The following is a 17,292-nucleotide window of genomic DNA, read 5'->3' on the forward strand; positions in this document are numbered from 1 at the left end:
ACTCCTGTACAATAGTTGGTGGTATGTACCAAAACGTTGTTTGTAATCCAGTCTTAAACAAGAGAACAAGTACAAACAGCAGCAGAAGGAGAAAGTGTCGGAGTCACGGGTGAGTGCAATCAATTGAAAAAATGTATAAACTCTTAAATCACGATTTTGGCCATAGATATACAGATATACAGATTGTTATGTCCCTGAGGTTAAAGTATTTGATGAAACCTGCGATGACTTCAACACTTTAAACTGCAACAGCATTTCAATTAGACGTTTGTTAGCGAATATTAGTTCAACACTAACTTGTTACCTATAGCAATTTATGAGAACAGACTTTAGTGGTTTCTTTCTTTGATTATACCTAAGGAACACATCAGTGTGTTATTTTAAAATAACACATGCACAGCGCACAGCCTACTGTGCTGAGCAAGTCACTTGTTGCTAACAAAAAAAGAATGTCTGAAACAAAAACAAATCTGAACACTGTATGAGAGCAGATCAAGAGTATGATTTTGTTCTGTTTTTCTTATAAACACAGGGTACATTGGAAGAGGTGAGCTGCAGGGGATATCTTCTGATGATCCCCACCCTGGATTCTGCAGCAGTTTCTGCCAATGTGCTGGAGGACAGTGATAATGAAGAACAAAATAATAAACATGTTTCCACAGTTAATAGGGAAATAGGAAAACAGCCGTACCGGCAGAGCTCAAGAGTCTGAAACGCGGCCGCCTCACACCTCGATGCGCTACATGTGCGAGGGCCCGCCCAACGCTGCTTGCAGCTTTAATCTGTCTTTACATTCTAAGTAATGAAACGTTTTAACTTAAATAAAGAGAAAGCTGTGTGGATCGCTGGTGTGTGTGTCGCATTGAACATTACTTCGCGGCAGTTGTGTGTGGCATCACTATAACGACCAGCTACATAGAGGGGTACTATCTCTGGGTACTATCTGCAATGGAAAACGGACAACGGCCAAACCGAGTCGAGTCAAGTTGAGCTGGTACTGGTAATCACACCCTAGCCCCCCACCCCACCCCCGTAGACGGCCGATGCACACTGGCTGTAATGCAGGACAGACTGAGCGTCTTTTGGACTGGTGAGTTTGGTTTGAAACATCGTTTCACAGATATTACCTGAGCTGACTGGTGGCTGTTTGTGTGATGCAGGCACATGCGCCGATCGTTACTATACACTAACCGTACTACACGTCTTTCTGTTGTGCATTTTACCAACGGGTGCTAATTTCATTCCGTTAGACACTAGTGTCAGCTTCTGTCAAGCCTGAAGCCATTGTACAAGTCACGGTGCAGCGTAACGTGCAAAGTTGATGCTTCCTCTGCAGACCAGAAATGGGACCAAGTCATCGTTTTACAAATCCGAGTCAAGTCTCAAGTCAAGGACAAGCAAGTCCAAGTCAAGTCTAGGGATGAAACGGTATGAAAATTTCATTTCACGATTATAGCGACCAAAATGATCATGGTTATCAGTATTACCACGGTAAAATATTAAAATGAACTAACACATACAAAGAAACCATTTCAACAAGTTTTATATTGAAAACTACAATTGCCATTTTGTTTGCATAAAAAATAAAATAACAGCAAATACCTTTTGTAAACATTGAAGTGTGCATTATCAAGATTTTATATTTTATATTATATAGGTAATACAATGACCCCATGGACAATTACATGAAAACAAATAAGTGTTTAGAAGCCAGTGATAGTAACCGCAATGAGCCCAACAACTGACATAAATACAGAGGTGTCTGTAGCGTTTCTAGATCTGCTGGTTGGTTGACTAAACTGCGTAACATGTTATCATGTGCAGTGGACGAACAGACTCTGCCGACACACGACGCACACAGCAGCAGAACAACGTGTAGCGTTTTAACAAGAGCAGCAACACTTCAGTTTACACGCTGTTAGCAAGTCAGAGAGATAAACCAAAGCTAAAAGTTAGCTCACAACATGGTCGTTTTCTTCAATCAAGTTTCCCTCAGCGCTCTCATGAAAACTAAAATACGACCGGACTTCAGAGTGACTGAAAAACCTCTGCCGTGTTGTCATTGACCCAAACAAACCCACGTTGCATTGAGTGCATACGCGCCTGCTTCTGGGAGACGCTGGACAGTGTATCCCGTGAGATTATAACAGCACGGTTAACTGTACCCGGTTATCATGGTAATTAAAATGTTTACATGAATTTTACCATGGTTGACCGTTAAACCGCTAATCGTTTCAGTTTAAGTCCAAGTCTTAAACTTTGAGTTTCGAGTCCTAAACTAGTCATAATGCGCTCTTAACCAGTTTTTTCAAGTTAAAAATAAAACAATGTATTGAATTTAGCATTAGCCTGTACAGAAAGAAGGCACACAACATATTTCATGAATTAAATTAAATGTTCATATAGGGCTGCTAATTATTTGGGTCAACATTGATATCACAATTATTTAACTGGATTACTCATTGCCTTAGGAAACATTTAACTTTTGAAATGTAATACTTTCTTTTTAAAAACTAGTCTACTATATATGCATTACCCCAAAATCCCAAATAGCCCATGAAATAAGAAACAATAATCCAACATTATTAACTTGAAGCAGCATCTAATGTCCAAGAGGACGACAGCAGCACAGTTTCCACCATGTTGACAGATTTGGGTGAGGGATGGGTCACTGAGGGGACTGTGTGTGTGTGTGTGTGTGTGTGTGTGTGTGTGTGTGTGTGTGTGTGTGTGTGTGTACACAGAGGGGAGCAGAGCAGGTGACAGGTGAACTACTCGAGTTGACAAAGTTACGTTACAGAAAATAAAACTTGTTTTGTTGGGAGATGCAGTGACAGAAACCAGCGGTGAGAAAACTATAAATCGCTCTGACGTTAGAAGACGCAGACACAGTGGATATTTTACAAGAACCGATCAGGTAAAGCAACACTGAACATCTTAGGGAGGGACGAGAGCCTCAGCTGTGAAGGAAAGAGGTGCGCTGGATTTATAAAACAAAACGAGTGTCATTGTGAAACGGCACCCGGCACAATTATCGTTTTATCTTTTTAATTGGTGGAAGCAGCTTCACGCAACAGCTGCAGCAGTCTCTCTACACTCTTTCGACCTGACCTTTCTTTTCTCCGTGAGGTGGAGGAATTTAGAAAGTTGCGTGGCGCTGCGTCAGGCCCCTAGCTGTTGTGCATGGATTAGCCTGTGCGTAAAATTCATCCAGCCAGAGGGAACGATCGCGAACCGTTCACAGCGCGCCGGTAGTAGGCCTACTACACAACCCACTGACTCGAGTCCAAGTCATGTGACTCGAGTCCACACCTCTGCCGCAAACTGCTCATGTGACCATAATCACAGTCTTTGCAATTACCTTATAAGTTACCTTATAACCAAATTCTACTCATTTTCTTGGTATTTTTGACCATTTGATAAACGAAATATATCCACAACCTGGAGGAGTAACATGTGTAAATTAGTGTATTAATAAATATTATAACATTAACTAAAAAGTATAATGTTATATTTCCAGGTTACACTTTATTTGGATAATCTGCCTACAGATAGGTTATTAGTTGTGATTAAACAATTCAACAAATTTATAAAGAAATTAAAAAATATATATATTTCACAAATAAAACTGTTTTTTGATAATACACCACTGTGGTAAAGGTTTAATTATGTGTTCCTTTATAAGTTCATAGTATAGGCTACTATATAGCTTACCATTAGCATAATATTAATTACAGTTGACAAAACAGCAGTTTAATTTTTGTGGGGTTTTTTCAGTGATTCAATTATTGTGCAAGAAAGTGCCAGTACGCAAGAAAAGTCAGGGAGAGTAAAATGTAGCACAAGCACGAGCATGACGTTACAGAATGGTCACACAGGAGGCATTTCAGCTGCATTTTTCAGTCGCCCTTCTAATACGTGTCTGGCACATCAGATGCGCTTCACAGCTTGCATTTTACTCACACTATACACACACAAAAGTGACCTAAAGCATATTTTCACACTTCAGGTCTATTTTTTTCTGTTAGAAGTGCATTACAATTTTGATTGTGTGTTGCGTTTTGTCACTGCTAAAACGTGGGCGACTGACTACTCAAGGAAGCCCAAGGAAGGTTAAAATTAAGGGCAACAGGACTTGGTTAAAGATTATTGAAGATGTAATGTCTCTAATCTGAGCAACTTCTTCAGGTGTCGCAGACGATGTTGCCAACAATGATCGTTCAGACTTGGTCTTGGGTGTCTTCAACCATAACAACTGTTGAACAAATGAACAAAAATCATGCTCTATGCCTGTTTGTTTTTTGAGTTTTTGTATTTAAAAAAAGTCTCTGAATTCCTTTAAATCCAGGTGTTTCAGGTTTTCTTGAGGACAGTGTCTTAAAGACACAGCTCCGTTCAGTCAGAAGCCTGTTTTTTTTCACATTCACATCTTCAGACATCCAAAAGCTAAAAAGCCCTAAGGTCAAAAGCATTAATGAGCCTGCTGGGAGACCAGGGGGAATGTTGCATACTTTCTCCTTTTCAATCACTGCTCTCCCTCAGACAAGGTTGTTTCTGGCCTCTCTCTTCCCTGTCATCCTTTCTTTCTTCCCTTCAGATGTCTTTTCCCCAACCACCATGGCTATCAAACAGCCTCAGGAAATTTCACATTCAAAAAGGACAATTAATAGCCTACTCTAAAAGGAATACACACACAAACACACGGACATATATCCAAAGAAGTTTCTTTATCATTTAAAAAACTAATGCAAACTAATAGAACCTGATGCAAAATTAGTATGACGTCTATTTAAACCTCGTACAATGTTGTATTGTAACAGAATTAATAGTCACCATAAGCAAATAGAAACTTCCTAGTGTTACCTAATACATAGCTCAAAACCAATTTATTTGGTTTTAAAATGTGAAATCACAATGGGAAAATAATACCACAACACAACAGTAATACAATATGATTAGGGCTGGGGCGATTCGTCGACGTAATTGATTACATAAATATGACAACTCGTATTACACGCGTTGCTGCATCCAGTAGCAGGGATTACCCTACAAGACCGCACCTTCAGCCATCTAAATTTTGGGAATATTTTAGACTGACACTCAACAACGTGCTGCTCCGTGAGCTCTGTGAATTGGAAATAGCTTCACAACTGCTGTCCACAAACAAGTGAAGCAACATGAACCGTTTAAGCGAAAGTATCCCAGTGCACTTAATTTCAGTCTCCACACAAGCACAGCACATTATCAGCACGAGGACACGTAGTCCGTTAAAATTAATTTTTTTATCGCCTTTATGTTAAAAGTCATTTCTGCCTCGCTGCTGTCATGGTAACGTAACGTTATACCGTGTGTCATCTAAAGTTCGGCCGTTTCATATTTTCTGTTTTTTTTTAAAGCCACGTATGAGTAGGGCTGTAGCAATAATCACAAAATTGAGATGCCGCGCTACTGGTTAAGCCTACCGTGGAGGATGGCAAGCACTGCAACAACCGCAATGTTCATACTTTAGGACCTGTGTCCACCAAAGCATTTTTCACCAGCTGAAAACACCACCTGCTCTTCTGAAAACGCCTAGCTGGGAGCGCTAGGGTTTGCTATGAAGGCGCAGTGTTTTATATTTAAGATATGCTTTAAAAAAAGTGATGGAGACATGTCCCCAGTATCCCCAGTGTAAATGACAACTATGAAATGAATACAATATTTGTGCACTAAGAACTCTTAAGGGGTGAAATCAAAAATACCAAAAAATTGTGTGGTATGAGTTGTTGCAATTAGCTGCTTGGAATGCAGTATTATATAGTGTTGGCTTGCAGGGAGCGAGGATAAGAAGTTGGGCTCCAGTTTGGGTGATGTAAGTTTAATGTGCGTTAACATTAGTTGGATGTTTCCATTCACATAACTTTACTGTACAACAGCGGCGCAACGCCAACACACAGACAAATAAATAATCCTCAAATACACAAATCAGAGCTTTGCCTGGGTAAATACAATAAAACGCTGATAAAACTAGAGCTGCAAGTAACAATTAACTAATTTTTTTCATTGATGAAGCTGTTGATTATTTTTCCATTATATCAAGTTGATTAGACAGTATCACAATATCCCAGAGTCCAGGGTGATGTGTTTAAATGTCTACTTTTTTCTGTCCACTCCAACACTGAACATATTCACTTGACTGTGATATAAAACAAAGAAAAGCAGCAAATCCTCACAAGCTGGAATCAGAGAATGTTTGGCATTTTTGCTTGATAAATTACTTCAATCATTATCAAATGCTTTCAGTACCTGACAGTTTTCCATACATGCTGCTGTATGCTTTATGGCCCTAAAATCACCACTGTCCTCTCTAAACACACAACCCTCATCAGATCATTTAACATGTCGTGTTTCACATGCTCTTACACCAGTTGGATCTGGGTGATGGCTAGCTGGAGATAATCCTGCAGTGACACAGCATCTCCACATCCCCGGGTATCTGGTCTGAGGGCAAACCACATGACCGTACTTCCATGCCAGGAGAAACAGTGCGGCTGATCACAGATCAGCAGGCTAACATTGTCCTTCAGCAGCAGCAGCCGAAGCATTAGCCATGACTTAATTCTAACCAGGTGTCATCATGGGATAGAGGAGCTCTCACTGCACGTGTGTGCCAAACATCTGAGCGGGTCCCTGAAGCATAATAATTAAAATAATTAAAGCAACAGTTTGGTCGCTGTCCTGGAGGGCTCCATACAAGATGTATGACGCTCCTCTGCAAAGACTGACAGACTGCCTTTTCTTTAAACAAGAAGAAGAGGAAGGATTCTGTTTTTTCTTCTCACAGCACACTTCTTTTATCTGGCAGGGTAATTTTCTCATTGTTCATTCTAACAACACCTCATCTCAACACTCTGTATGCAGCCAAGGTGCTAATAACCAGCCAATTCTTTATTTATATTGACTATTCATTTACATTGCCAATTAAGTGACACAGAGCACAAGGTCGAGTGTGGTTTGACCTGTTTTCAGAAGCCCAGAGACTCCTTTGTCCTTGTCCTTTGCACAAGTATAATTATTTTGCCTCTGCCCTGATTTGGACAGATCTTTTTGGTGTTTTTTTTCCTTTCACCCAAATACTTTTTAAGTCCTATCTAGAGAATCCAGAAGCAAAAGCTGCAAGTTGGAATAATTTATACAATTGTTTTGTTTTTAATAACAACAACTTTAGGGCACAGACCGTGACATGCAATGGCTACAGTACAATTTGTACAATTACTTAATTCAACTGTAATTCCCTTAATTTATTGACATGTCAGCCAACACAGGCCATATTAAAATGACTAACTCCATTTAGGGCTGGACAATAAAACAATAACAATAATTATCACATTCTCATTTTTTTCCAATAACAATATAACAAATGTTCAATAAAAATTCAGTAAATGTTTTTATTTTTTGTTTTATTCACTTGACTCATACACGAATTAGGACTTTTTTTTTTATTAAGATGTTTATTTTGTTGAGGAAAAAGGACTGAAAAATCTTTTAACATACTTTACTCATGCATATTGTTGACAAAGATTTTGTCATTATTGTTTTGAATGTTCTACTTCATATTTGTGAAGTGATCCACTGTTTGGCCTCAAGTGTTGACCATAAAAAAAGAGTTTAAACCAAAATTAACCATCAGGTTTCTCCAACTTTCACTCAGGAGCAAACGATTTGTGATAATTTTCGATAATGAAAGATCTAACTCTTTATCATGATTTCTGGCCATATTGTCCAGCCCTAACTCCATTCTTTGAATACTGCATATTTATTATGCTCATTAGAAATAAAATATTGTTTAATCTGGAGGTAAGACAAATAAACTTGGACTGAAAGCTGGGGTAGCCAGTTTACTGTAGCATGAGCATAGAGACTTGAAATTAAAGTGAAAGTTCAGTTGCTCAGTTGCTCAATTTGTTCTTGCTTCCACAAGCTAAAAGTTGCAAGGGATCAGGGAAAGTATGATGTAAGCAATTCAAGTATACAATTGACATGAAAAACAATATTGCAAATTTAATTTAATACAACATAAATGTCATGCTGTCACCCTGTCACAAAGGTCTGAAAACATTTTTTAACTCAAACTCCGATGTACATTTTACAATTTGGCATGTTTCAACACCAGTAAAGGACGCTTCGTATTAGCATTATAAAGCTAGCAGTATTAAAAATTAACAGTCCCACCGTGTGTTGTCACATTAAGCAGCATGAATTTACAATTAGAGAACAAGAGTTCAAATACCATGTTCATTGGCCCATTGTGGGTTTGGGGGTTAAACTGGAGGCTACCTCTCACAGTCCCACTATAATCCATCATATCTGTGCTGTTTCACCTTTGACTGAAAAATGCATCCACAAAATAAAAATAAAACACATTACGTGATGTTGACTGATGTTTTTTATCTAAAAGTGCACATTTGTTATCTTTGTTCTCCAAAAAGATCATGGCTCTGCCTGGCAGCTGTACATATAATAGCTAAACTAAAGCCCATGTTTGGTCCAAAATATTAATTAATTAATTATTATATTGCCTGTCGGTTAGGTAACTATCTTAAAGTCAAACTAGGATTTGTCCGTATGCTACGATACCTTGCAGTTTGCCTCAGTGATTTACATTGATAGTAGTTATCTAGCCTATTAGCTAGCACACACAAAAGTGATAACGATTAAGCTAGAGGCGGTAACATTTGCTATCACTCACCAACAACACAGCCCCCCTTAAACCCTGTCTGTTTCTTTTACACCTAACATAATTAAGAAATAATCCCTGTTAACACTTTTATCTCCAAATGAATGTTGGACGTCTCAACAGAGATATTCCTGGCTAAATTTAACATTGTGCTAACTTTGTTCATTGATGAGCAAAGTGACAAGTACCAGTATATGATAAAGATTATGATTATGATCCAGATTAATAGAGGCATATAAAATTTGGCAATAAGCACCACCAGACAAATCAGATAACAGTCCAACATATAAACAAACGCGCACATTTGGAAAAATCAGTCAGTAATGTATTCTGAATGTTCTTTCATTTGGTAGAGGGATTTCTTTATCAAAGGTTACACGATGTAGGCAGGTTGAGTTTTAGGCCCCATCCACACCACTGCGTTTACGTTTTGAAACGAAGACCTTCTGCTATGTGAAACTAAAACCTAAAACGGAGAAGTTTAAAAACGCAGCCGCTCACATTTGGCTCTCAGATTGGGTCTTTTAGTAGTGTTACTTTCGGCAGATGAAACTAAACAAAATATATTCATGTACAATCTTTTTTTCCCTGACTAAAACGAGACAATGACGAGACGGCAACAATGTACTTAAACACTGACTGTGATAACCTTAACATGCAATACTGTTGACGAAAATGACTAAAATGTAATTCATAAAATAAAAACGTTCATACAATCTCTCTTTTTGTCAGTATAATGAGGAGACAAAATAAGACAGGCCATATTTTCTCCCTCTAAATTTTCACTTGAACAGTGTTCATTCAGCAGCATTTTTTTCTTCCGGTCCTTTGAGTGCTGGCGGACCGGGGCGACGCCTGGTGTGCAAGGAAAACGTTATTGTACTGTGGAGAATGCGAACTTATGAACACAACATGCTAGGGAGAAAGAGGCGCTTAGATATTTAGTCCCATTTCAAATACAGTGAGGCGGGCAAAAAAAAACAGAGTGCCTAATTATATCGGACGGCAAGCAATGTGGTTATAAGATTTTTGGAAAGAACGCTATGAACTTGAAGCGCATATCAAGGCTGTCCACCTGGGAATCGAGGTAAGTTAATGTCTCCTTTGCAATAAAAAAGCTAACATTCAAATTTTACAAAACAATTTATCTATTTGTGAGAGGAGCAAAATAATGGTTTGGTTCTTCGTCTGCATTACTTTCTTCTTTCGCCAAATCTTCTGTAACTACAGAATAGACAATCTGCTTCATGTTTACACCGGCACGCGCATGCCCAGTGTACATGAACAGCCACTAGATGTGCATTTTTAGTTGTTTTAAAGAGGTGGTATTAAACCTTTTGGCTTTTTTCCCTATCCTTTATTGAGTTCTATACCTTTTTTGTGCATTTTATAAGTTAGCAAATTGAAAAAGCCCAAAGCCCACCCCAAAGGGAGTTCCCATCTCCCAAAGAACACTGCTCTGAACTGAAAGATCACTCCATAGCTAAAATTGTATGTAAACAGTATGTAAATTCAAACTAGGTTAAGTCACAGAATTATACTCACTAATGGTAAAACTGTATTTATTTCTGCCACACAGCATCATTTTTTATTAACTGTGTGTCACTTTGCAACACAGTAATCCAGTAGAGACCTAATATACTGATATAGATCGATCTAGTTTAATACTTTGTGTTATGATGCCAAGCCACGGTGCCAGACAGAAAGCTACCATGATGATAGAACTCTTATGTTTGATTGGTCACTTGCCTTAGTTAAGAATTTAAGTTTAAACTAGTGAGAGTCTGATCCAATTATAGTGCAACCAATATTAGTAGCTAAATTAGTTACTAACTATTAGTTATTAACTAGATACTAAGCCTCCATTGTGCACACCTCAAGACTTGTTAGATTGTGTCATGAAATTCTATTAAGTCGGCAAACCTGTGAACCACCATGGACCACACTCTTCTTACTAACACAGTTCCCTGCAGGCCAGCGAGGTACCGGACTGAGTCAACACCAGGGGCATGGTTTCTGAAAGTTTAGCTGGTTTAATATGCGTTCCTTTGTGTCACAGTGGCTAGAGGCCGAATTGCAGAATGATTTTAAAGAAGCCGTGTGAAATGTTTATGTTATGTTTCCTCCAGTACGCAACGTTAACTCAAGCCAAAAAGGAAATACCACAACGTTGTTACGCTGACAGATTTTCAACACACAGCATTTCGCTCTGCCCGTGAAAGCGGCAAGTTAACGTCACATAGCAGGACGAACATGTCTAAACCATAGGTCCACATCCCTTTCTATGTAATAGGGAATCAACAGGCGAGGAGCAGGCAACTACAAATGCGTAAACGCTGTCAGCCGATCTCTCTTTTCCGACTAACGTTACTGTTAAAATGTCTCCGATGTAAGACAAAACACATGAAGGGCAGAGCTGTAGGGCAACGATAAATATGCAAAATAACCTTTTGTATCACAGTGAGGAATGCACAGTCTCAGCGAAATGAACACATTAGGCTAGCTTTACCGACAAAAAGAGGAGGGAGAATACGGGAATAAATGCTTTTAATTTCACAAGAACCGAGCCGCTGGCAAAGCTATGAAGAATAGCAGCGAGCGGTGGGGGAAGGGGGAAAGATGCTGGAGCCAGGCTTTGGCGGCCTGTCGTCGCTCAGCCCTCTTCAGCAACAGTCTAAACAACACCCAGCTTCTTTTTCTGTATTCTACATAATATTATTAAACATTCCGTTTCGCCTCCCCCAGCTTACTCATGGTGACTTACCGGACGGGTTGACCGCGGCGGGAGTTGCCATGTTTCCTCGGTGCAGAAAAATAACAAAACGGCAGCGATGGAGATGACGCACAATACGAGCAGAGAGCCCCGTGAGAGACCGTATTAAACTCCGCCGGAGTGGCACGCGAGGCTCGGTCCAACCACCTCACATCCGTAACACGGGGGAAAACCGATCTGGATTCAGTCGACTAACAAAGGCCCGTTTCTGCGCGAAACCACTAGCGTATGTTAAATGAAAATGTTCTCCCAAGACAAGACTTAATAAAATGCAAGATGTCTGAATGGTAGCACCGCGAGATTTTAGGGTTGCTTGAATAAATTAATGTTATACAGTGTGACTGCTGCAGTGATGAATATTTGTGTGGCGTTTTGCATGTAACATGCAACACTACATCATTGTTGTAAATGTGAGTGGGGTTTTTTGTTAAATGGTTAAAGATATTTTCACTGTCTAATATAGTTCTCTACTCGGAACTCTCCCTACTGCCACTGAAAGCTGCCCAGTTGTGGTTCTTTACACTTCTGGGCCGGTGAGGATTAGTTCCTCCCTCAAGGGAACATCAGCAGCGACCTTAAAAGACAGTCTTTGCAAATTTTACAAGACCCTATGTTCAAATAACCCACACCACTTTGTTAAGATCAGCATAAAAACGACAAAAAACCTACCTGCAAATAAAAACATGTTACAATATATGTACATCAAATTAAAGGTCATTTTGGTAACATTTTCTGTAAAGTGACATTTTATAAAGGGTTCATAAACTGTAAGTAATTGCAATTTCTCCTGGTGGAAGAAGTAGGCTAATCAGATAATTTACATAATGTTCAAGTATATTAGCCTACCTTATAAAATACTCAATCACAAGTAAAACTCCTGCATTAAAAAGTTTAGTGAACTTATAGTAGTTTTATGCTCAAAATGCATCTAAAGAATCAAAAGTAGAAGTACTCATTGTGGCAGTTTGACTAAACATCTTAATTTAGGAATGTGCAGCATATTCAGCGTAATTATTAGGTCGCCTAATAAATCATGGCCCACCTTAATTGTAGTTGATATTGTGCTTTAGTGCCACATATTCTCAAACATATTTTCAGTGAAATTAGCACAAACCAGTTAACATGCAGTAATCCTGGATCTTTTGGGGCCCCTAGGTTTCAGGACAACATGTACATTGCCCACTTTGCCCAGTTGATAATTCAGCCTTGTTAAGGGTGCTGGGGGGTATGACAAAAAAGTGCGCAACAAAAAATCTAGCAATGCCCCTTTAAAGCTATATTATGAAATTGTTATTTTTTAAAAACCAAATACACAACTGACATCATATTAGCTTATGTTGTAGATCACTTGTTAACATGCAACATTCATAAGACATTGACTGTGACACTAGACCATAAATCGATTCATTCTTATTGAAATGGATGACAAATATATATTTACATTTTTTAAAGGCTAAATAATTCCCTAAAACCTTTTTCTCAGTGTTATTTAACAAGAAGAAATACTCCATTTGTTGGGAACTATTTTCCGCTGCGGATTTGTACAGATATGGTGAGCAGCACAACTGTGTGGGATTAAGTCAAAAATGATTTACAATGGTTGTGTTCACTGATGTGATTGTAATAGTTTTGGGAAATTTGTGGCACAGATGAAGCAGATATATCAGGCTCTGGATACACACAATACTTTATGGCAGGACCGTGTTCAGGTTTTTCAAAATAGTTGGGTCCTAGTCCTAGTCCATTTGAAATAATGTCAGTGTTGACACATAGATGAAAAGTTTACAAGAATATAACACAAGATAAGACACAAGTATAGCCAATATTGAAATTATTGAGTTTCTTATTGCATTGAAATCACTTTCACTGTCAAAAAACTAGAGCAGAGGAGCACAGCTCCTGTAGTTTTTAGGTTTTGTCAAGTGTTCCAACACTAATTACTCAAGTTCATCCAAACAATAAGCCATAATCTAAAAGTTACACATGGCATGACAGTGCACATGTACAAAATATAATAGAACAAAGGGAGAAGCTTTAGCTTAATAAATACATAGGCAATACATAAATCTATACACAGCCAACACCCCTGAAAGCAACCACAAAAAAAAAGAAGATAAAAAATGTATTAATCACATAGCTGTGCTTTTGTGGCCAGGAACACTGCTTACTCTTCGGTGTGGGGTAGCCAGGCAGAACAGAAATAAGTAATTTAAAAAATTGTGTTTTTCATCATGAGCTGAACTCAAAGATCTAAGACTTTCTCTATGTACACAAAGGCCTATTTCTCTCAAATATTGTTCACAAATCTGTCAAAATCTGCTAGTGAGCATTTCTTCTTTGCAGAGATAATCCATCCACCTCACAGGTGTGATATCAACATGCTGACAGACAGCATGGGGATTGCACAGGTGTGCCTTAGGCTGGCCACAATAAAAGGCCACTCGAAAATGTGCATTTTCACTGTATTGGGGGGGAGTCGGGGGGTCTGGAAACCAGTCAGTATCTGGTGTGACCACCATTTGCCTCACTTAATGCAACACATCTCCTTCACATAGAGTTGATCAGGTTGTTGATTGTGGCCTGTGGAATGTTGGTCAACTTTCTTCAATGGCTGTGCAAAGTTGCAGTCAGGTCGAGACCCCGATGAGGATGACGAGCATGCAGATGAGCTTCCCTGAGATGGTTCCTGACAGTTTGTGTAGAAATTCTTTGGTTATGCAAACTGATTGTTGCAGCAGCTGTCCAGGTGGCTGGTCTCAGACAATCTTATAATAATAATAATAATAATAATAATAATACATTTTATTTGTGGACGCCTTTCATAGCACTCAAGGACATCTTACAGATTAAAACAGTTAGAACACATTTCAAGGAGGCAATACAAAAAATCAAATCAAGACACAACATAAAGATTAAGATAAAATAGAATAGAGAAAAGAATTTAATAAAGAAATAAAAGAAAGCAGTTCATCATGAAGCCGGTGGAAGGTGGAGTTATGTGGGTTATATGTATGTATGCCTTTCTAAATAAGTGGGTTTTGAGCGAAGTTTTAAAGGAGGATAGGGAATCAGTCGTACGGATGAATAGAGGGAGGGAGTTCCAAAGGTGAGATGCACAATAGCTGAAGGCTCTGAACCCCATAGTGGACATGCGGGCAGAAGGAATGGAAAGTAGTGAGGAAGAAGAGGATCGGAGAGTTCGGGATGGGGTGTAGGGCTGAAGGAGTTCAGAGAGATAAGGAGGAGCAAGATTATGGAGAGCTTTGAAGGTGAGAATAAGAACTTTAAAATCAATACGGTATTTAACAGGAAGCCAGTGCAGTTGTTTTAGAAGTGGACTAATGTGTTCAGACACTGGGGTCCTGGTGATAATACGGACAGCAGAGTTTTGGATCAGTTGAAGTTTATGAATGGACTTGTGAGATAGACCAGAGAGAAGGTAGTTACAGTAATCAATACGGGAAGTGACGAGAGCGTGGATGCGGAGGTCCTGGGCTGGTGTGGTTACACGTGGTCTGCGGTTGTGAGGCCGGTTTGATGTACTGCCAAATTCTCTGAATCGCCTTTGGAGACGGCTTATGGTAGAGAAATGAACATTCAATTCATGGGCAACAGTTCTGGTGGACATTCTGCAGTTATCATGCCAATTGCATGATCATGCCAGTTATCATGCCAATTGCATGATCATGCCAGGTATCATGCCAATTGCATGATAACTGTAGAAGGCACACCTGTGCAATCCCCATGCTGTCTGTTCAGCATCTTGATATTCCACACCTGTGAGGTGTATGTATTATCTCGGCAAAGGAGGAGTGCTCACTAACACAGATTTTGACATTTTTTTGAACAATACTTGAGAGAAAGTCTTAGATCTTTGAGTTCAGCTCATGATGAATGGGGGCAAAAATAAAAGTGTTGCGTTTGTAATTTTGTTCGGCGTAGTTCTTAACTGATGTAAGATGATTGGTAGCACTGACAGCTAGCTGGCTCGTCACTGAAATGGCCAGCAAACCAAATGTTAATTTGCCAAAATGGACATTTAATGCTGATCATCTTATCAAGGGTTTTTGTTAGAATGTTTTTTTATTGATAGGCTATACATATCACGGCGGTCCTGACCTCGGTGACCTCATAGCTGGTTACGGCCATGCTTGGTAGGATTAATTCATTGCTGGTTTGGGGTTTCCCAATAAGAAATAATAAAAACACCTAATACCCTCATTAAACCTACATTTAAGTAATTCTAATCCTAAAGTGAAAACACAACCCCAAATTCCTCCTTGGAGAAGCACAGATATACAACATGGAATTTGGTCTTCTCTATTCTATAGACATTTAATTTTCAAATATACAAGACCACACACATGTTTCACTGAGGTATCTCACAGCTCCAGTTAAGTAGATATGATGCCATACGGACTAGCTGCATCTTTCTTGTGAGCACACACAGACAGCTGCACACACAGAGAGGGAGAGTGGAGCAGGGGCAGGGATGTGTGCAGCACTCTGCTCTGCTCTGTTTGTGGGGCTCAGCATGCAGAGAGGGGATGCAGCAGCCACCAGTAACTCTTTCCCCTCTCTCTCCATCCATCTGCCCCCTTTCTCCTATCTGCCCTCCCTCTATCTAGCCTTTCCATTAACTTGCCGCCCTCTCTCAATTCCTCACCTACCCCCCTCTCCTCCTTCTCTTTCGTAGCGTTCCTCAAGCAGACCAGGAGCTGTCCTACCTTCAGCAGCCGAGCAGGATGTGAGCGAAGCAGGTAAGAAGCCCTCAGATTATTCTCTCTGGCTGGCTGTCTTTCAGACAAGAGTTCTTAATGCTGTGATACAGACTGTGCTAGTCATTGATGTTCTGAAGTGTCTGTGAGCATTTTCTAGAAGAATTCTAAGAGGCCTTGACAATTGTGCATAATGTTCAGATGTGTTTTGAGATTATTAGATTTGTGCAGTGGAGTGTGGAATCGATAATATAACTACAAACTGCAATTGTAATTTTCCTAGTCTGGGCTGTTGTTTCCTGAGTTTAGTCAGGAAACCCTGTTAAATCCTGGACTGGATGGCCAAAGGTCCCTAGTTTGGAGAGGGAGAAGCTTGTTTCAGAGTGGTATCTTCAGGCAACTTTATGCTGATTGCTGAGCATCAGTGGGACATCAGAACTACTACATACTGTATATTCTGAAATTGGAGTGATTAGCATAATGATAATAAAGAATGTTATTCAGTTACAGCTGCAGCTAATGATTATTTTCATTTCCATTTCCAAACTTCAAATCAATTGACTTGTAGTTTAGTGTATATACAGTGGGGGAAATAAGTATTTGACCCCTTGCTGATTTTGCAGGTTTGCCCACTTACAAAGAATGCAACGATCTATAATTTTAATCATATGTACATTCTAACAGTGAAAGACAGAATCCCAAAGAAAATTCCAGAAAATCACATCATATGAATTTATTAAAATTGATAACCATCTGATGAGGAAAAACAAGTATTTGACCCCCTGGACAAACAGCATGTTAATATTTTGTAGAAAAGCCATTATTGGCCAGCACAGATGTCAAACGGTTTTTATAGTTGGTGACAAGGTTTGTGCACATTTCGGCAGGGATGTTGGCCCACTCCTCCCTGCAGACAGCCTCCAAATCATTCAGGTTCCGAGGTTGTCGCCTGGCAACTCGAATTTTAAGCTCCCTCCAAAGATTTTCAATTGGATTCAGGTCTGGAGACTGGCTAGGCCACTCCAGAACCTTGATGTGCTTCTTCTTCAGCCACTCTTTTGTTGCTTTGGCGGTGTGCTTAGGGT

General features: G+C 39.5%; 1 protein-coding gene across 1 annotated transcript in view; it reads right to left on the reverse strand.

Moving 5' to 3' along the window:
- Positions 1–11,767, reverse strand: part of arnt2 (aryl-hydrocarbon receptor nuclear translocator 2) — a 72,794-nt gene extending 61,027 nt beyond the window's left edge. Inside the window, exon 1 of the mRNA XM_046073131.1 lies at positions 11,481–11,767. Coding sequence (XP_045929087.1) covers positions 11,481–11,511 — 31 coding nt within the window. The 5' untranslated portion in view covers positions 11,512–11,767. The remainder of the gene's footprint in view (positions 1–11,480) is intronic.
- Between the last annotated feature and the right edge of the window lie 5,525 nt (positions 11,768–17,292).

This window comes from Micropterus dolomieu, linkage group LG17 (genome assembly GCF_021292245.1).
Source record: "Micropterus dolomieu isolate WLL.071019.BEF.003 ecotype Adirondacks linkage group LG17, ASM2129224v1, whole genome shotgun sequence".
NCBI lineage: Eukaryota > Metazoa > Chordata > Actinopteri > Centrarchiformes > Centrarchidae > Micropterus > Micropterus dolomieu.